The 21,642-nt window shown below is 42.0% G+C and overlaps 1 protein-coding gene across 6 annotated transcripts in view; it reads right to left on the bottom strand.

The window, feature by feature from the left end:
• Positions 1-7,524: 7,524 nt before the first annotated feature.
• Positions 7,525-21,642, bottom strand: part of ADGRE3 (adhesion G protein-coupled receptor E3) — a 105,187-nt gene continuing 91,069 nt past the window's right edge. For 5 of the 6 annotated variants that reach the window (XM_082454445.1, XM_082454442.1, XM_082454441.1 and 2 more), the window contains 8 exons: positions 20,754-20,938; positions 18,726-18,893; positions 17,425-17,622; positions 16,900-17,135; positions 16,334-16,400; positions 16,022-16,113; positions 14,044-14,212; positions 9,491-10,215 (listed from right to left, as the gene is read on the bottom strand). In XM_082454445.1, the coding sequence (XP_082310571.1) occupies positions 10,051-10,215; positions 14,044-14,212; positions 16,022-16,113; positions 16,334-16,400; positions 16,900-17,135; positions 17,425-17,622; positions 18,726-18,893; positions 20,754-20,938 (1,280 nt within the window). In that variant the 3' untranslated portion in view covers positions 9,491-10,050. Of the gene's footprint in view, positions 7,612-9,490; positions 10,216-14,043; positions 14,213-16,021; positions 16,114-16,333; positions 16,401-16,899; positions 17,136-17,424; positions 17,623-18,725; positions 18,894-20,753; positions 20,939-21,642 lie in introns of those variants that run through there. The other variant, XM_082454444.1, reaches the window with a different exon arrangement.

Raw genomic sequence — 21,642 nt, 5'->3', positions numbered from 1 at the left:
TAGAGTGGATGGCTTATAAATAACAGACATTTATTTCTCAAAGTTCTGGAAGCTGGTAAGCCCAGGATCAAGGCTCAGGGAGATTCAGTGTTTAGTGACGACCTGCTTCCTGGTTCATAGATGCCGTCTTCTCGCCGTGTCCTCACATCCTGGGAGGGGCGAGAGCTCTCTGGGGTCCTTTTCATAAAGACACTAATCCCATTAATGAGGGCTCCACCCCCATGACCTAATCACTCCCAAAGTCCCTACCTCCTAATAGCATCACATTGGAGGTTGGAATTTAACATATGAGTTTTTTTTTGGGGGGGGGGACATAAAACTCAGTCCATAGCAGATGGTGAGCTGGAGAGACACCAGGTCTTGGTAATGGTCTCCCAGTTCTGGGGTCTGGAGGAAAGTCACCAAGTCCCTGGCTCTTAGGAAATGATACTGATTCTGGGAGCTCCAGGTCTGGCACTGATTGAGCTGGAACGGAAAATACCCTGGCTCCTCTGGACCATGTTGTGCTGGGACTGGGATCCCTTACTGCCTACTTGATGTGGACCAGCTTCTGGGAAGCAGGTGGGGCAAAATTATTCCTGACATGAAGCTTTTTTGATGTCCTGGGTGAGGTCTGCCCAAGCTAAGTGGTGGAATCAGACCTCTGCCAAGACATGGAACTTCTAGAAAGACAGACCAGCTGAATCATCCAGTGTGGCAGGCCACGTCTTGGTCAGATCCTCAGGACAATGGAGATATCTACCCACATGTGCCTTTAGGCTGTTTGTTGGTCTGTAAAGCTCTTTGATGAAGTAATTCACTTTACTTATGAGTGGATCTTCTTGGGCTATTAGCTCTTGCAATGTTAGAGCTTCTCAAAATGCCAGTTCATTGTGTGGTCCTTGCCCACTGTGTCAGTTTGCTGGGGCTGCCATAATAAAGTGCCATAAACTGGCTTAAACAACAGAAATGCATGGTCTCACAGTTCTGGAAGATGGAAGTCTGAGCTCAAGGTGTTGGCGTGGTTGGTTTCTGGTGAGCTCTCTCTCCTTGGCTTGTAGATGGGCTGTCTTCTCTCTGTGTCTTCACATGGTTTTCCCTTTGTAAGTGTCTGTGTCATAATCTCATCTTCTTTTTAAAAAAAATTTATTTATTTATTTTTGGCCACACGGCACGGCTTGAGGGATCTTAGTTCCCTGACCAGGGATTCAACCTGGGCCCCTGCAGTGAAAGTGCGGAGTCCTAACCGCTGGACCACCAGGGAATTCCCATTGTCTTCTTCTTTTAAGGACACCAGACATATTGGATTAGAGCCCACCCTGATGACTTCATTTAATTTAATTACCTCTTTGAACACTTTATCTCCAAAGTCTTCACATTCTGAGGTGCTGGGGGTTAAGGCTTTAACATGTGAATTTTGGGAAGGGGGGCACAAATCAACCCACTAAATGCCAGAGGTGTCCTTCCTGGTCATTGTGCTAAACAAAAACACTCCCTAGAGGGCTGGTACTACCCCCAGCTGAGCACAACTCAACACATCAATCTCTTTAGACAATCCCTGCATTTGTGTCCAGGGGTGGGTACAAACCAATTTATTGATCAACAAGTGCCCTTGACTAATAGCACAATAATTCCTGATTTGACTGAGAGCAGGGGATTGGCATTCACTTCACTTCCTGTTCCCTCTGTACTTGTCTCCTCCCACCTCCACACCTGCCCCCCAACTCATCAGTATCGAAACTAACCCTCCATATGGCCCATAGACTGCAGAGTGAGTGGGCATCCTGTTCTAAGCCCTCCACCCAGGGGAACTTTGGCCCAAGCAACTGTTTATCTGGGGTCAGGGGAAGTTTCCCCATCTCAGAAGAGGAAACTTCAGTTTCCCCGAATATGTGTGTTGAGAAATGGGGAAGCAGGGGGGCTGTGGTCACATCTCTGAGTCATGCTGTGGGGGAATGGTCCACAGTGGAGCTGGTCCAAACCTATCTCCCTTCTGCATCTCTCATGATTGTCTAATTTCAAGTAGAGAGGAAGACATGAAGGAGGTCCTCTTTACCTCTTTTTTTTTTAAAAAAAATTACTTATTTAATTAATTTATTTTTGGCTGCGTTGGGTCTTCGTTGCTGCCAACGGGCTTTCTCTAATTGCGGCGAGCGGGGGCTACTCTTTGTTGCGGTGAGGAGGCTTCTCACTGCGGTGTCTTCTTTTGTTGTGGATCATGGGCTGTAGGCGTGCAGGCTTCAGTAGTTGTGGCGCACGGGCTTAGCTGCTCCGCAGCATGTGGGATCGTCCCAGACCAGGGCTTGAACCTGTTTCCCCTGCATTAGCAGGTGGATTCTTAACCACTGTGCCACCAGGGAAAGCTCTCTTTACCTCTTTGGGTCTAGGGGACCAAAGGTTGGGCATTCTTGGTAGTTAAAAAAAAAAAGCCATGATTAATCAAGCATATATTGTGCACTAGATAGATGGAGTAGCTCTCATTTAATTTTCACGATGATTTTGTGAGGTTGGAATAATTACCAACCCCATTTTATAGCTGGGAAAACTGAGGCCCAGAGGGGTCTCATGGCTTGTCCATTGTCATTTAGTGGATAAGTGGCAGAGCTGGTATTTGGACTCAGTCTGTGCCTCCAGTGGTTGATCTCTCTCTGTAGCACCCGCTGCCATTCAAGGGACTGTCCATAAACCTGAATTATCTCTGAAAACTCTAACCTTGTAGCTCTTGCCTCAGCCCACAGTTATAGGAAAGGAACAACATGATATGATAGAACAGACATCCTGGACTGAGGTAGGAGAGCAGGAGTTGGGTTCTGGGTCTGTTGATAATCATCTCTGTGGCTTTCCTGGGGCTATTACAATAACGCAGGTGAGGGATGATGGGGACCAGGGAGCTAATTGTGAAGGCAGGAAGAATTCTAGATCTATTTTGAAGATACAGCTAGTGAGATTTGCTGATGAATTGGATGTTGGGTGTGAGAGAAAGAGAAGCCTAAAGAATGACTCCAGGTTTTCAGCTTAAGTAGTAGGAAAGAAGGAGTTATCGTTACTAGAGATGGGGAAGAAAAAATACTTATGCAAGCATCACAGTTAAATTTAGGTGGTTCATGAACTCCTGCCAAGTTCTAAGAACTTCTCTTGGGTCAAGGATAGAATCTTGTATGTAACAGATGTGGTCATGCCCTGCTTATATCCTTGGTCCTCACATTTTCAGTGACTTCTGTTGGCCAGCAGCTGCCACTGGAAACCACCTTATCTGGCAGATGGCAGGTGAGAAGCATCAGGGGGAAAATGCTTCCTGGAACAATCCTCAACCAAAGCCTGAACTTGGTATACACATGCCCCAGCTCCCTCATCCCTCAGGTGAGATGAGTCTGAGATGCATGTCCCAAGTGATTGCCCAGAGGTCCCTGCTGGGATTAAGCTCCCATCTTGTATTGGCTTCCTTTCTTCCCCTGATTCACTTCTTTGCACCCCTGCTGGTGTTCACCGGGATCACCTCCAAAATAAACTACTTGCATTAGAATCCTTGTTTCAGAGTTTGCTCCTAGGGGAGCCCAAACTAAGACACTATGGGACAGGAGAAGATGAGATTGCAATATGATTCTGGTTTTCCTGGGACGGAGGGGTTTCTGGGATGCAGGACTTTTAGTGCCAAATCTGGGAAAGTCCAGGGCAAACTGGGATGAGTTGACCACCCTTATAGGAGGATAGTGTGGTGTTAGAGAAGCCAGGAGAAGAGAATGCTTCAAGAAGGAAAGGGGATAATGCATACATAGATAAAAATATCATGTTGTACACCTTAAATATATACAAATTTTGTTTGTTAATTATATCTCAATAAAGCTGGAAAAAAACCCTAAAAATACTTGATTGTCAAAAAAGAGAAGAAAAGAAGACCAACAGAGTGAAATGTGAACTAAAGGTCAAGTTAGAAAAGACTGAGAAGCCGTCAGTGAACTTAGCACTGAGGAAGCATTTGGGACATTGAGTCATTCTTGGGTGTATTGGAAGCAGAAATTAGACTGCAGTGGGCTGAGCAGTGAAGGGTGGGAGGAAGTGGGGACAGCAGGGTGTAAACAACTTTTCTAGAATTTTGGCTATGAAGAGAAGTAGATAGAATGGTTATTGTAGCAGGGGGAACTTCTGGGGTGGAAGAGACTTGAACATACTTCTTCCCTACTCTTCCAACCTCTACCCCCAATTATTCCCATAGTAGATCTCCTGGGTCTCCAAGACTGATTGTTTTCCTTCATGATTTTCATCTTTTGGCATTTTGCTCTGTTTTTTTTTTTTTTTTTTTGAGATATTTCTTCCACATGGTCTTCTAACCCACTAATTTGGCTCTTGATAGTGGCCATCCTCTTCTTTAATTCATCCAGTAAAATTCATCTTTTTATTTATTCCCTTTTTATTTGGTTCCATAGAACATTTTGGTGCTGTACTTGAACCTCCTTGCATTCTTCTTTTTTATTATTCTTGTTTAAAGTTGTTGTCTGTCTACTCCAGCAGCTCGATTTTCCTGGGTGACAATTATGTTGGACCATCCTCTTTTTGGCTGTTGGGGGCCTCTCACGGGCTGTCATTTTCCTTTGGGGCTCAGATGTGGGGGTTGAGAACTCTAAGTGGTGACAGTTTCCCAGGTGATGAAAGGAGATGGATTCTTCACTGCAGGGGGTCTATGTGTGCACTAGGCAGGTGTGCAGGGGTGCCTCCTTGCTCCCCAATCTCCTTGCTTTCTTCTAGATTCAGGAGCAGACCTCCTTTTGGAGTCCTTGGGAGCCAGATGGATCAGACACACACACACAGGAGTGATGCTGACCTTATCCCAGGATGTCTGTGGACCCTGGTGGGTCAGACTCTTCATAGGATGAACTGTGTCTGATTTCCACCCAGAGCATTCTTCAGCTTACCTTGGAACTTTCCACCTGGTGCATAGGGGAGACATTTCAACCCGAGATTTCCCTTTGGGGATTCCCCCCAGAGATATCATTCTCATGCCCACCCAGCTGCCATGGGTCCCAGCAGACTTTTGGTTCAAAGAGGCAGATATATTAAGGTAGAGAGTGGAGGGGAAGTGAGATGTGTGCAGATGGCCATTTTCCTAGAATCTGCCATCTCTCTTTATCATGGGGGCCAGCAAACTATAGCGTTGTGTGTGGGGGTGTCAAATCCTTCCTGCAGCCTGTTTTTGTGCGGCCAGTGAGCTAGGGATGGTTTTTGTATTTCTAAAGTGATATACACATATATCCCTTTACACACGTCACACAAATGTATTTATGTCTGTCTGTCTATCTGTCACTTATCTATCTATCTATCTATCTATCTATCTATCTATCTATCTATCTATCTATCACTATATCTAACCTGAAAAGTCTAAAATATCTGGCCCTTTCCAGAAAAAGTTTGCTCATCAATTAAAAAAAAAAAGTATTTATTTATTTATTTGGCTGTGCTGGGTCTTAGTTGTGGCATGAGGGATCTTTCATTGCGGTGCACGGGCTCTTTGTTGCCGCACGGGCTCTTCTCTCTAGTTGTGGTGCACGGGCTCTAGAGTGCGCAGTCTCAGTAGTTGCAGCGTGCAAGCTCTCTAGTTGTGGTGCCTGGGCTCCAGAGTGCGCAGGCTCAGTAGTTGCGCACACGGGCTTAGTTGCCCCACGGCATGTGGGATCTCAGTTCCCCGACCAGGGATCGAACCCGTGTCCCCTGCATTGGAAGGTGGATTCTTAACCACTGGACCACCAGGGAAGTCCCGCTCATCCATCTTTAGCACATTTAAATGCCACTGAGGAATGTGAGGATGTGAGAGAGATGGAAGACTCAGGAGAGAGAGGAGATAATCAATGGAGAAAGGTCCCCGAAGAGGCAGGAGGAGACAAGATCCAAAGCACAGCGGTGGAGGTTAGTTTCAAACAAGAAGAGGAACCCTCTCTGCCACTGTGGAAGAATGGAGGAGATAATGAGAATCAATGGGGGAAGGAATCAAGGATGAGTGTGGATGTGGGTATAATTGTAAGCGATGTCAGAAAGTTGAGGGAGTTTTCATAAGCTGGTGTTTATTTTCTCTGTGAAGTAGGAGACAAAGTCTTCTACCTTATATAGAGAAAGGGGATGCAGATTGAGGAAAGAACTGAAAAACTAGAACTCCCCATGTGGGGAAGTTGACCAGGGATAGGAAGAGTGAGTTCCAGGTAGCCTGGAAGGTCTTGTTTAGACCAGAAAACACACATTTGTATTGGCTCCTAGCTGAGTGATTCTGAGATCTCACTGCCTTGATGGAGAGCAGAGAAGAGACATGGTTGGTTCATAAGGAAGGATGCTTTGGACTGCAAGTAACAGATAACCTGACCCAACTGGCTTAACAAAAGGAGTTTATTTGTCTTACATATGAAAAAGTTCAGGGGTTGGTTCAGCAACCCAACAATGTCATAAAAGCCCAGATTATTTCTGTCTTTTCACTCTTCCACCCTTAGTATTTCCATGATATCTTCTCTTCAAGCCTCATATTGTTATATGATAGCAGCTAAAACTAGGAAGCAATCGGCAAGTTCTCCTTGAATTTGTATTTGTTTTTATTAAGGAGAAAATGTATGTTCCAGTAGGTGTTTCTTATATCTCAGTGGCTAGAATTGATCCAAATGCCCACCCCAAACCATTTGCTAGCAAATAAGAATAAGATCACTATGGTTAGTTTATACCAGGGTTTCTCAACCTCAGCACTACTGATATTTAGGGATGGACAATTGTTTGCTGTATATGTGGGGTCTGTCTTGTGTATTGTAGGATATTTAACAGCATCCCTGGCATCTGTCACTTAGGTGTCAGTAGCATCCCCACTTGCCCCAGTCATGACAACCAAAAATGTCTCTAGACATTGCCAAATGTCCCTAATGGTGGGGATAAATCACCTCCAGTTGAGAATCACTGGGCTTAGACCAATCTCAATTGACCTCTGCACCCAGGTACAGTGCTGTCCCAAATATGAAAACAATCAAGGTTCTGTCGATAAGGAACATGTGATGGTGGTGATGGCTGTTGAGTAGACAATCCACAGTGCCTGCCATGATTGGATCAGTCCTGGATTTGGGTTTTCCCAGCTAGGTATAGAATCAGAATGAGGAAGCAATGGTGTTGAAAGCATGGGAGAGAATCGTTTGACATGCTTGATCATGAGATTTAGCCTGGATAAGAGAGGAGGTAAAGATGATGGTTTGGAAGAAGCTGATGGCTTGAGGGACTAAATGAGTTTAAACTCATTTAGTTGAAACTCATAGTTTAGAGCAAGTTTAGGAGGACAGAGAGTAAGAACCTGAAAAAAAGGCCTTGAAAAGGGCTTCTTCATTTACAAAAAGTCCAGGGAATATTTGCAATGGTCATGATTTGTGTATCCAGGAACAAGCATTGATTGAACACATCAGTGAAGAGAAATCCAATTGAATACACATTTATTGAGAGCCCATTATGCAGAACAAACACTTCAGGAAGTAAAGGTTAAGCATTTCCTCTCCAGGAATGACATGTATAATGATTCTCCTTGTCTCCACCTTCATTCTTTATGATGCCAACCAGATCCACATGTATGACTTTCCATGAGGAGCTGAATGTTCTAGTTTTAGTATTTTCTCTTCACTTGTCCTGGAAAACATGCCCCCCCCCATCCAAGATGTTTAGATTAAAGGTAGATGTAAGGATAAAACAAACAAACAAACAAATGAATGAACGAATGAATGACAACAAAACAGAAAGAAACAGCAGGAGTGGGTTAAAGCCAGAAAGCTCCATCCAGCAGGCAATGATGGCATGATATCCTAGCATTTTGGAATCCTAGGAAAGGTGTGGCCTTCTTTAGCTTACAGTGGGAAGACTTCTCAAAAATCCAGGTTGAAGAATTCTTTTTTTGAAAAAAAGTTTGGATATAGTATCCTACTCTAGAATTTCAGTCCCCTGGATGTTGGGTTTTGTCCATAAAGAAAGGCTAGACTCTAAGCTCCTTGAAGGCAGGTACTGTGTTGGTCTTATTGCTTTTTGTACGTCCACTGCCTACCATAGTGTCTTTTTTTTTTTTTTTTTTTTTTAAATTTTATTTATTTATTTATTTATTTATTTATGGCTGTGTTGGGTCTTCGTTGCTGTGTGAGGGCTTTCTCTAGTTGTGGCAAGCGGGGGCCACTCTTCATCGCGGTGCGCGGGCCTCTCACTGTCGCGGCCTCTCTTGTTGCGGAGCACAGGCTCCAGACGCGCAGGCTCAGTAGTTGTGGCTCACGGGCCTAGTTGCTCCGCGGCATGTGGGATCTTCCCAGACCAGGGCTCGAACCCGTGTCCCCTGCATTGGCAGGCAGATTCTCAACCACTGCGCCACCAGGGAAGCCCCATAGTGTCTTACACATTGTAGAACTCAACAAATACTCTCTTTGCCCCCTACAAGCTCCAGCTTGGTTTAGATGCCTCAGGCCCCACAGAGGAACAAATATCTCATACAGCAGCCCATGAGGATAGGAATTTCTGACTCAGTTATAAGAGTCACTGTATGCAGGAAGTCCAAAGCTATGCCTTCTTTCCTGGTATTTATGGTTCATTCACAGAAGTTCCCGCCCAGTCAAGCATATGACTTTTCCCATAAACAGTATTCCCTGGTTATACAGCTGACCTTCCAATGTTATCAAATGCCTGGGGAACAGAGCTAGAAAGTTAACCCAAGATCAAAGTTGTCCATAAAGGACAGAGGGTTTTGTTAGCTTTTTACTCATACTCTGTGCATAAAAAAATAAAAGCTTCAGAAATTCTTTTAATTAAAGCAAATGTATTTCTTAAATGCAGCTACATATAAAATATATTATAAATATATAATATATCGTATGTAAATATATGATATATAATTCCCTTTTAAAAGATATACTCATTCAATTTCCACAATGTTAAGCAATAATAATAATAATAATAATAATAATAATAATAATAATAATAATAATAATAAAGCTTTCTTATTCATTGTGGGAAACCAGTAGCTGGAGTGCTGGCAGCTTTATTATTTTGGATTATCTGGGAAACGTTTCAAAGGTCACAGCTAATGGTTAGCACCTACCACAATTTTACTCTTATTGAGAATGATTAAGCTTAATATATATAAAAAAAATTTCCAATCAGCTGACGTGACTGTCCTAAAACTTTTTAGCTGGTTCCATTTTCCTCTTGGTTCTTTTGGAAAGATTTAGAATGAATTCCCTTTCCCTCCCTCCAATAAGGAATAGATGTTTCTTCAGTGACCTCAATATTTCCACGGCTGAAGAAAATCCCATATTTTCTCAAGAAATGTAGAAGACAATGTATCAGAAATTTCTCAGTTTTGTTTAGCTTAAAAACAACATATTCTAAGGCTCTTTGGCTAGCAGATGTGGTAGGCACGTATATGGAAGGCTTAAAACCAAATGAGATTGGGAGAATTTTTATGGATTTTGAGCTTTGGAGCCCATCTGGCTCATCTAGTGACATGGTTTCTTACAAGTATATTCTCTCATTTTTCTAAAAGAGCAATTAGGGGACAACTGTGGAGAGAAGTCTCAGATAGTACTGGGAGCTTATTCCTTGGTGCATTGGTCCTGAGTTAGCTCAATGGAAGAACAGACGAAAACCAGCAACCAAGTTCCAGAGAGGTTCCCTTTCTAACAGGACCATTTCCTCTCCCAGGAAGGTCCCATTATCACATGCACTCCTCCTCTATAGGTATGTGGAGCATCTGGGGCGGGGTTCCTCTCCTGGATCCTTTCTGTGGTATCCACTAACTCCGTGGGGCTCAAGTCCACCTCTCTTTAGACAGTGAGATTTCAGGGGATGATGGCCGCTCTGCTATGTCTATGATTGTAAGTCTCCCGCTAAGGGATTCTACATTAGATGGTAGTGGTGCTGGTGATGTTTTACCCATACTTTAAATGACAAGAATATATAGAACAGCCAGATTAGGCACTGTTAGTGGGCAAGGAAGAGTCACTGAGAAACAATACGATGGGAATGAGGAATGCAAACCAGGCCATCAGGAAAAGAACTCTTCTCCATACCCTGCAAGAAAGGGAGCTTGTACTAAGACATGGAGAGGAAGTTCAGGGTGTCAAGGGGTAAAACATTAGAATAAGTCACAAGTCTTCTTACCTCACTGGGTTTTGAGTCAGGACCAAACCTGCTGGAAAGTGTATGAGTCTCAGGCTCAGATTTAGATTTGATGATCTCGCCAAACCACTTTCGGACCTGGAACATCAAAGGAAATGCTAGGATTGTTTTTGTTAACAATGGAGAAGAGAAAAGTCAGTGAGTTAGAAAGACGATAGAGACATTATGAAAAACTTTTCCTACAAAATGTGGTATATGCATACAGTGGAATGTTATTTATTCCTTAAAAAGGAATAAAATTCTGACACACGTTATAACATGGGTGAACCTTGAAGACATTACACTGAGTGAAATATATGAACCAGACACAAAAGGACAAATATGGTATGATTCCACATGAATGAGATCCTTATAATAGTCAAATTAATTGAGACAAAGTAGAATAGTGGTTACCAGGGGCTTGGCAGGGGAGAATGGGGCATTATTGTTTAAGGGGTACAGTTTGGGATGATCAAAAAGTTCTCGAATGGACGGTGGTGATCGTTGCATGACAATGTGAATGTATTTAATGCCACTGATCTGTACACTTAAGCATGGTTAAAATGATAAATTTTATTATCTATACTTTATCACAATAATTTTTTCATTTGTTGTAGAAAATTAACAAAATATGCATATGCAAAGGAAGAAAATAGAAGTCACACATAGTTCCCCAATCTAGCAAAAAATCACTGATCACGTTTTGGTGGTATCCTTCCACGTGTCTTGGTTTGGGGCCCCCCAGGGGCAGAGCCTGAGGCAAGGGTTCAAGTGCAAAGAGTTCATTTGAGGGTTGATCCCAGCAAACACCAGTAGATCAGGGGGACGTGAGATTGGGAAGGGAAGGCAGCTAGTAAAGGATGCATACTCCTTCCCACTGTGGACATCTGGGGTTCAGTGCCACTCGGGGGCTCTGAAGACAACAGAGGACACACCTCAGAGTCATCCCACCCCAGGGACAAGGGAGCTGGGGCATCTACCTACCAGCTCCCGTCAGTCATTGGTTGATGGCTGCTCTAAAGGGCCATTACTCTCTGGCACCACCAGCTTGCCCTGTGTGTAAAGCAGGCATGTCCTGTGGGCAGTAAGAAGCCCACAGGCACAGAGTCACAGGTGTTTACAATAAGCAACCCTGGGCATGTAGAATATAATGCCAAAGTGATATGAGAGAGCCATCAGCAACATCTGCTACACCAAGGTTTCCAACTTTGGCACTACTGACATTTTGAGTTGAATCATCCTTTGTAGTGGGGACTATCCTATGCACCATAAGATGTTTAGCAATATCTCTGGCCTCTACCAACTAGTTGTCGGTAGTACCATTTCCCTTAGTTGTGACAATCAAAAGTGTCCCCAGACATTGATAAATGTCCCCCCTGGGGGTGGCAAAATTGCTTGAGAATAAGTGGTGTTTTTCCATATGCACCATTACCCACACGTAAATAAATATATAACATAGCATAAGCAATGAATATTTATATATGTTATATAAACAAAATAGAACCCTTCTGGAGCAATGTTTTGAAACTTGCTCTTTCACTAATATATTAAAAAATTTTTTTTAAATTATTTATTTTATTGATGTATATTTGATTTACAATGTTGTGTTAGTTTCTGGTGTATAGCAAATTGATTCATTTATACATACATATGTATATATTCTTTTACATATTTTTTCCATTATGGTTTATTACAAGATATTGAATATAGTTCCCTGTGCTATACAGTAGGCCCTCATTGTTTATATATTTTATATATGATAGTTTGTGTCTGCTAATCCCAAACTCCTAACTTATCCCTCCCTCCCCCTCCTTTCCCTTTTGGTAAAAATGTTTGTTTTCTATGTCTGTGAGTCTGTTTCAGTTTTGTAAATAAGTTCGTTTGTATCATATTTTAGATTCCACATATATTCACTAATATATTTTGAATATCCTTCCAGTCATAAAATATTCTTGTGCCCAGACAAAAATTAACATTTGAATGGTCTATGCCTATGCTCATCCTTTGTTCTCTAGGGAGTGTCTGCTCTGTCAGCTCAGTTTCTTCCTCTCTCCTGTCCTCAGAGGAGCTGTTCTTCCTTTCCTAGTTTGGTTCTTTGGGCGTGTAGATGCAGAGTGATGAAAAGAGGGAGAGAGAAAGGAGCGAGAGAGAGAGAGAGAGAGAGAGAGAGAGAGAGAGAGAAGAGGAAGAGGAGGAGAAGGAGGGAGGAAGAGGAGGAGGAGGAGGAGGAGGAAGAGGAAGAAGAGTATCAGGAAAGAAAGAGTATCAGTCAGGACATGTTTTGCTGCAGTAACAAACGACCTCAAAATCTTAGTGGCCGAGCTCAACAAAGCTCAGCTGGACTATGTGTCTTCTTCATGGTATTTGAGAAGTACAAATAAAGAACTTGGGTGATTTTGTATTTCTTCTGGCTGCTGGAATATCTTTATTTGGCCATTGCACCTCCTGGCCTGGACCATGTGGATCCAAGTTTCATTGGGGTTTCAGTCTTTTACATTATATTTAATAGTTGCATAGTATCCTGTTCTATAGATGAGTATAACTTAACTAAATCTAAGTAGAAGTATGTCAACATGGTTCAGTAGTATACAGCACGGTAGCATCTTGCCTGGGGTTCAATTCTAGAGCCAGCATGCAGTTCACATTAGCCCTGAGCACCCCTTAGTAAGGAACCATCTTAGAGATTTATCTCAACAAGCCCAAAGCAGCCAGTATTTCCCAAGTGTCAGACGCACACTGTTTCTTTTGTTCAGCTGCAGACACATGAATTGGCTTGTGTTTAGTAGCCATGTTGAATACAAAATATATATCTTGAAAAACTGGAAGCTCACACTGTGAGCTGCCTCAGGCACTGAGACCCTGAACTGGTGGAAGAGTACAAATAAGTCTTTTGCACTGTTCTCACTCAGGTGCATACATCCACCGAGAAGAGTTGCTTACAGTTTTCTTTGGCTGTACATGTAGATGGATGGGTAGATGAATAGAAGCGTAGGTATATGGACAGATATGTGATTAAGCAAACATAGCACAACGTTACTTACAGAATCTAGGTGATTGGTATGTGCGTGTTCGCTACATAATTCTTTCAACTTTTTCGTATATTTGAAAATGTTTATGATCAAATGTTAGAAAAACTATATTATTATGTAATTTCATTATAGAGCTATTAAAACATTAGTAGAGAGGCTATACATCACATGGAAATGTGTTTAAGAGTTCATGTTAAGGGGTGTGGTAGATTGCTTTATTGATCTCAGTTAGTCACTCCTCTGTAGTAGTATTACACCCTGTCTTAGCTTCGTGGTGAATGGAGTGTTTTTCTCCCATTGACTTTGGGCTTGGACATGGGATCTTATTTGGCCAATGAAATATTGTTGGAGCTGATGCAAGCAGAATCACCTTGAAACGGCCTTGCTCAGTAGAGTTTGCCTTCTTGTGATTTTGCCATTGTTATAAGAAGAAATTATGTTAGGTAGATGCTCCCCTTTCTCCCAAGCCTCAGGGTCACAAAGAGCAGACCTGAACATGATCTGCATCCTGGAGCCAGGCCAAGCTGAGCCCAGCCAAGATCAGCTGAACCCCAATCAACCTGCAGACTCCAGAATGAGAAAAGTAAATATTTGTGTTTAAGCCACTGAGATTTTTGAGGTTGTTTGTTACACGGCAATAGATGACTATTACGCATGGGGAAGTTGAAGAAAAACATGATATTTCCTTGATGTAGCAATTATTTACTTTCTGAAAGCCATTAATCAATTGATGTTACAATCAATAGCATCTCACAATAGAGAAAATATAGGGAGTGTTTACACACTACTCACAAGTGCCTATGAAAATTTAGAGAACGTGGATTTGAATGTTCATTAAACTACATATCTCCAAATTTTTCTTAACTTTAAAACAATAAAGAAAGAGATCACAGTTTACCTGCTGGCTGAGGAGGCAGTAGACCAGGAAAATGAAGAAACCCTGAAGGCTGTTGATGATGGTGAAGAGGTAGGCCATGACATGGGCAGCTGGGCCCATCTGCAAGAAGCCCAGAAACCATGAGCATCCCAGGATGAAGAGTTGAGCTGTTGCTTTGAGTGTCAGCATCCTGAGGGGAGTAGTAATCAATAATGTAAGAAAGCTAATGATGGACATGAATACTCCTATGGCATTGTTGTTAATGGTGAAGACTCTGGAGCTAGAATGCCTGGGTTTAAATCCAAGGCAGCACTAATTAACTGTGTGACCTTGGGCAAGTTACTGTCTGGCGTTTTTTTTTTTTTTTTTTTTTTTTAATCACTCCACGTGGCTTGGGAGATCTTATTTCCCTGACTAGGGATCGAACCTGGGCCATGGGAGTGAAAGCGTTGAGTCCTAACCACAGCACCACCAGGGAATCCCTACTTTTCTGTAACTCAGTTCCCTAATCTTTGTAATAGTCCTATTTCATAGGGTTGCTGCAAAGATTAAATGAGACCTTAACATATGTAAAGTACTTAGGACAGTATATAGAACAAAATTAGTACCATACATATGTAAAGCATTCTAAAACTGCAGAGATAAAGCTCTTTATCTCTCTCTCTCTATATCATTTATAGATGGAGGGGGTCATAATTTGTTATTCAAACAGGGAGGCTTTTGAGATCAAAAGTGGTGCTATTCAGGGGAACTATATTCAATATGTTGTAATAACCTATAATGGAAAAGAATCTGAAAAAGAATATATATATATATGTGTGTAACTGAATCACTTTTTTGTACACCTGAAACTAACAGAACGTTGTAAATCAACTATGCTTCAATGAAAAAGGAGTGTTGTTAATAATTACAATGCATCAACAAACATAAACTGGGACCATCCCAGGCAAACTGAGATGTAAGGTCACCCTACTTTTGTATCTATATATTCCTAATTTTAAAATATCGTATTACATAAGTGATAAAAGCTAGTTGAGGAACAATTTGTGTAGTGGCACTATTGTATGTGAGCCTGTCTGTTCTACAGAAAATGCACAGAAAAAGGTCTGGGAAAATATCAGACATATCATATCATGCAGTTTGTTACCCCTGGATTCCCTGGGAGGTAAAAGTAGCAGGAAAAGAGGGAGTAAGCAACTTTCACTTTTAACTTTATATATTTTGAAAACTTTTGACAAATAATAAACAAATAACAAATGTGTTATTTTTGTGATTACAACGAAAACCTCAACAAATTACATGTTCAAATTAAGACGGATGCTGAAAAATAAAAGAAATACTCATAGTTTCCAATTTTTTGAAATAGTATTATACAAAATATATTTTAACCTAAATCCTTCCTGAACCTATTGCCTCTTGTGCTGTGTGGCCAAAGCTGTATTCTTCCATTCTCCTTTTCTTCCGTTTAGTGTTAGATCTCTTCGCTTTTTGAGATTTATCAAGGACACATGGCTACCCAGTTAGAGACTTCATTTCCCAGCCTCCCTTGCAGCTAGGTGTCACCATGTGACCAAGGTCTAGCCAATGGGATATGAGCAAATGTGGAACTTGCAACTTCCATGTCAACTCCTTCCCACATATGGGATACTGATAAAGACAACATCCTAGGGGATGGTGGGGCAACACAATAGAAAGAAAGTGAGTCCTTGGATCACTCTGTGGAGCAGAGCTTCCCATTAGCCCTGGACTGTTTACCTCTGGTCTGTGGCGTGAGAATAAAATAAACTTCTATTTCACTCCCTTTTTTGGGTCACAGAAATTTAGCCTGTACTCTAGTGAATACAGCTTCTCATTAATTGTGATAGTGGAAGATGGTAGTGGTCTTGCTAGTCCTTAGAGCCTGGTTGTGGGGTGTATGTCTGTGTCAATATGTAGGAGGGACCAGTAGGAAGTGAGTAGAGGAAAAGGGGGTTAGAAAATACCACTTGCTTCATCTTACTTTATATTCTTGATGGTTGACACTTCACTGTTGAGGGAGGAAAGTTTTCTTTTCAAAATCCAAAGAACCAAGAGAAAAAATACAAAATTCACCTGCAAGAATGACACAGACCATGTAGAATACAAGTTAAAATGTACTATGTCCACTGTAAATTGTACACAGCTCCTACCTCCCTGCACATGGGTTTGAATTGGTAGCAGGTTGAAAAATCAAATCGTACAACCGGGAAAATATATGTCCCTTGTGCTATCTTGCACCCATGTCTGGTGCTTCTTCTTAGGTCAGGAACATCAGAGCCACATATTCACTCACACAGATAATGGCACAGACGGGGCCGAGGAAAGCCCAGATGAATTTCTGGTCCAGGTGGAGCCAGCAGCTGGGAAAAATGGGAAAAGGGACACAAAGAGAGATCAGAGAAAGCACGTGAAATGGATATGAAATGACACCTTTTCCTAACAGAGAATTTTCCAATGTCTCCTGAAAATGTCAGCTGACAATGAAGGCTTTAATTGTTCACTACCATGTGTTAATGCTACATTAAACATTTTACAGGCACAGTCCTGTTGAATTTTCACACTAGTATTCTGAAGGTGGGACCATGGAGATGACCATTATCCCCATTTCACTAATGAGGGGACTGAGAATTAAGGACTTGAGGTCACACATTATGGGAGAGATAAAGCTGGGAACCTAACTGCAAAATTCTCCCCTTCCAGAGCCTTTTACATCATTCTTCCCTGCCTCACTGGGAAAGAGATTAGAGCCCTTATACTCAAGGGGAAAGTAGAGATATTCATTTGATGTGAATATCCCAATCATCACTATTAACACTGCCCTCAAATATGTCCATGGCACAAGGTTAGAGTCAAGCTCACTAATCAGGTGTTCCATAAAGACGAGGCCTGGATGCTGCAGAAATGGCCACGATCACAGCCGGGACTCCATAGCCCACTGGGAACATGAGCTTCTTCATGAACCTGTTGATACTGGAGTGGTTGACCACCGTCAGGTTGCGTGCAGTGAGGAAGAGATGCAGCCCCTCCAGCAGCATCCAGACGAAGGAGGCCAGGTAGAGATAGTGTAAGGCACCTGCAATGATGGCACACAGCACCTGGGGAAGGAGGAAGGTGTCACCAGGAGGGATTGTCAGGGTGGAGCATGGCCCCAGGACCTCTCTCTTATACTGACACTGAGTTCAGAACACCTGGTATTAGACCAAGGTCATTGAAGGTAAAGGTGGTTGATAATCAACGGCAGCACACCTCACCTTGGCACCTCTCCCCCAACCTCCCTCTGGGGCCCAAGCCTATTTTATTAAGGTGTCCAATGCAGCACGGCTCCGTGAACTCATCAGCATACACTGGGGGCAGGGCAGGGGTATTTTGGGACAGCATAAGTACCTTGATCTCAGTTCTATCAATGGCTGTTAGGAAGACCAGGTGGGCCAGGAAGAGGCAGAGTGAGAGCTGCAGATGGAGCGAGGTGCTGGTGTTCTGGATGGCTTTGCACAGCAGGAAGGTGAGGGCTGCCAGGAGGAGGCACAGCAGAGAGAAGCTCAGCCCCACGTAGGTGATCACAGTCAGTGCGGGATCCTCCTCCTGGGAGTGAGCAGAGAGGAGCTCACAGTCAGGCTTTCCTGCTCTGGGATCATACTCCCCCACCCCTTGGAATGTGGCATCCCAACATAGGCAGATCACCTTCATCTCTGCAAGGAGGGGAGGGATGCAGGACTTCCTGTGTGCTGTCACTCAGCCTCTGTCATCAGTACTCTGACCCCTCGTCTAGGATATGTGTCCCGTCTGACCTTCTCCCACCACCTTTGCTGCTGCCACCCAAATCCTGACCACCATCACCTCTCTACCAGTCCACTGCTGCTGCACCGCCATCCATTCTTGACCCAGGAGCCAGAGATTTCTTCTAATAACATAAGTATGCAGCATCCCTGATGCAAATTCTCTATTGCCTTTCCATTGTAATTGGAGTGAAATCTAAACTCCTGACCATAGCATTTGAAGTCTGATGCATTTTCCCCGTGCCCTTTTCTCCAACCTGAACTTTTCCACTTCGCTCTCATTCACTCTGCTCCAACCACATTTATTTCTGGAACACACCAAGTTTGTTCTCTCTCAGGACCTTTACACATACATGTATCTCTTTTTGGAATGCTCTTCCCTGAAACCTTTTTTCATTGAGGTAAAATCCAAATAATATAAAACTAACCATTTTACACTGTACAATTTAGTGACTTTTAGTACATTCACAGTGTTGTGCAACCACCACCTCTCTCTAGCTCCAAAACATTTTAATCACCCCAAAATAAAACCCCATGCCCATTAAGAAGTTATCCCCTATTCTCCCCTTCTCCCAGCCCCTAGAAACCATCAATTTGTTCTGTCTCTATGGATTTGCCTATTCTAGACATTTCATATAGCTGGAATCCTACAATATGTGGTCCTTTGTGTCTAACTTCTTTCACTCAGCATGGTATTTTTGAGATTCATCCACATTGTAACCCCACTGACTTAATATTCAGATTTCAGCTTGAATAGTTAATTCTCCTCTAACCATGTTATCTAAAGTAACACACTTCTGCAATCACTCCAGACACGTGCTCTTTAAAAATTTTCCTTATAGCATTTATGGCCACCTAAGCAGGGCCTCAAAAAGGATTAGCTTGAGGAATTCAATGTTTACATCATACCTCTCTGTGGAAGGCCATGAGGACGGCGAAACTGGACAGGTGAGTACAACTGCATATACTGTGAGTCTCGTTTGCGTGTATCAGGAAACAGCCCTCCATGGACCAGTGGCCGCCCTCCTTTGTACCTTTCCAGTAGACGCAGAAGACCTTTTTGATACTGGGCTTTACCTGAAAATAGAACAGGTTCATCATGTCCTTCCTTGGGAGGGACGGCTCTCAGAGCGTCAGTCTATGCTGGTGGGGTGCAAAGAGGTGACACCATGGGTTAGGAGAGATCAGGTGATTTCTATTTTAAGTGAAGACGATGACCACCAGGAACCTGTCCGCGTAGTCCCAACTCTATTGGGATTCCACATAACAGAAAATGAGCCCACCTCTCTCTGGGAGCCAGAATTTTACAAGATGTCATTGGTTTCAGGACTTTATCCTCCAACATGGGAGTCAAATAAAAATAGAGTATAAGGCTCACTTAAATTTTTCTCCCAAATACTCTCTAAGCCAAATTTCCCTCATCTCTTCACATCAATTCTGCCCTGACCGCTTACCACACAATAATTGCTCGTACAATGACAGGGGTAGTGTAGGGAAGAAACATCACCAGGAGAGAATAAAGTTAGTTTTCAATCTCTTTTTTTTTTGTCCCAAGGATGTCCGTAGCATCACTTGATCGGGCCAAGGATGTGAGTTGGATGCTCTCATATTTGGGGGCTGTATCTCCTTTGATAATCCACCAGACCATCCCCAGATACCTTGCTTCACTTCCATTGCTCCATGCCATACATGAAAAATTCCATTCCTAGATTTTATGCATCAGATGGAGAAAACCTACCTTTCCTCACCTTCCCCCACTTAATTCTTATTTTCTTAAAAATTAAAAAAAATTTGATTTATTTTTTCCAGCCTTATTTAGATTTAATTGACATATAACATTGTGTAAGTTTAAGGTGTATGATGTAATGATTCGATATATGTATATATTGCCAAGTGATTATTACAACAAGGTTAGTTAACATCCATCACTTCACATATTTACAATTTTTATTTTGTGGTGAAAACTTTTAAAAGCTACTCTCTTAGCAACTTTCAAATATACCATACAGTATTGTTAACTAGAGTTAACTAGAGTCACTATTCTCTCCATTACACCCCCAGAACTTATTCATCTTATAACTGGAAGTTTGTAACATTTGATCACGATTACCTCTTTCCCCCACCTTCTGTCGCTGGCAACCACCAATCTGTCCTTTGTTTCTATGAGTTTGTTTTTTCAGATTCCACATATATATGAGATCAGTCAGTATTTGTCTTTCTCTGTCTGACTTATTTCACTTAGTCATAATGCCTTCAAGGTTCATCCATGTTGTCAAAAAAACGGCAAGATTTCTTTCAACTCTAACTTTCTAAACAGTTGACTATGTCTGGCTATTAGCCCTCCTGCCTTTAAGAGTTTGGGCAGAGAATGGGAAAAGTTTTTCTTCTGATTGCATTATGTAGTCTTAATAATTAATTCCAGGCTTTTGTGCAAGAATAAATAGTATGTCTCGGTTCAAATTTCACAGATGTAGGAGGTACCTGCAATTAAAAAAATTCCACGAACTAGAGAAATATCATGTGAGTCACTTATGTAATTTGAAAATTTCTACTACCACATTAAAAAAGGAAAAGAAACAGGTCAAATTAATTTTAATAAAATATGTTATTTAAAGCACTATATTCAAAATAATATCTTTTAATATGTCAATATAAATCAATACATGTAATCAGTGTAAAATTATTGAGATGCTTAACACATTGTTTTTCTTACCAAGTCTTCAAAGTCTGGAAGTACTGAATCTAAACCTGGAAATACTAAGTCTTCAAAATCTCAGTTCAGACTCACCATATTTCAAATGCTCAATAACTATAGTTGTCTCCTGGCTATGATATTGCACAGTGCAGGTCCAGAATCATTGACTTGGGAGTATTTGAAAATTGTTTGGTCTAACATCCGTGAAACCTAAGCAAGTACAAATTGCGGCTTTGACCCACCTTCACGTGCTGAAAACTTAGACTCACAGCCTGGGAGAGAGGTGTGTTCCTTTTGGGTCCAATAGCAGCACTCACTACCTGGGAGTTCAGGTAAACTTGATCTGTCTCATTCGCCTCTTCAAAAAATGTTGCATTTATGATGTTTCCAAGAGAAGAGTATGAAAGAAAGGCAACTACACTGGGACCTGAGGAAACAGAATAATGGAGTCTTAAAAAGTGCCACCATTCCTTCTGTTGCCCTTTCCCACTCCATACCTGCCAGACTCCCATGATCGCCACACCTGTGCTCAGCTGTGCCTAGGAAGTTTACTTTTCCTCTCCTGCTCTTCCTACCCAAATATTCACAACTCCTCCTCAAAGACCCAGCTCCAACCCAGCCTCTGGCTCGGGAAGTCTTCCCTAGCTCCTCAGGCAGCTTGATGTGTCTTTCTCCAAATTCGTATTTCAAGTGCAGTCCCTGCCGTGCCAAAGAGAATTCATCTGTCCATTAATTATTTCCTGTGGATTAATCCCATTTTTCCAACAGGCACTAAACTTACTGAGTAACTAATACCGGATACTTCATTTGGAAACCACAGGGCTCCTAGCACAGTGCCAAGAATGTGGTAAATGATGAATTCTTTTAAAACATCCTTATTTTCTAAAAAAGTGCAGCTTATATTTCAAACACTTAGAAAACTATAAAAAAGACATAACAGACATTTACACTCAGATTTAAAATATATTATAGTTTTGTCATATTGGCTTCAGAATTAAGTATTTTTTAAGAAATAAAATGTTTTAGATATGGCTAAAGATCCCACTATTATTTCATTCTCTTTCTTCCTTCTCGAGAAATAACCACGAACTTGAAGTGGAAGTGTGGCCTTTCCGTGAATACATTTGTAAT

This window comes from Balaenoptera physalus (assembly GCF_965194825.1).
Source record: "Balaenoptera physalus genome assembly, chromosome: 3".
NCBI classification, from domain to species: Eukaryota; Metazoa; Chordata; class Mammalia; order Artiodactyla; family Balaenopteridae; genus Balaenoptera; species Balaenoptera physalus.
Note: the sequence above shows the minus strand (reverse complement) of the source record. Positions and strands in the feature narration are given on the sequence as shown.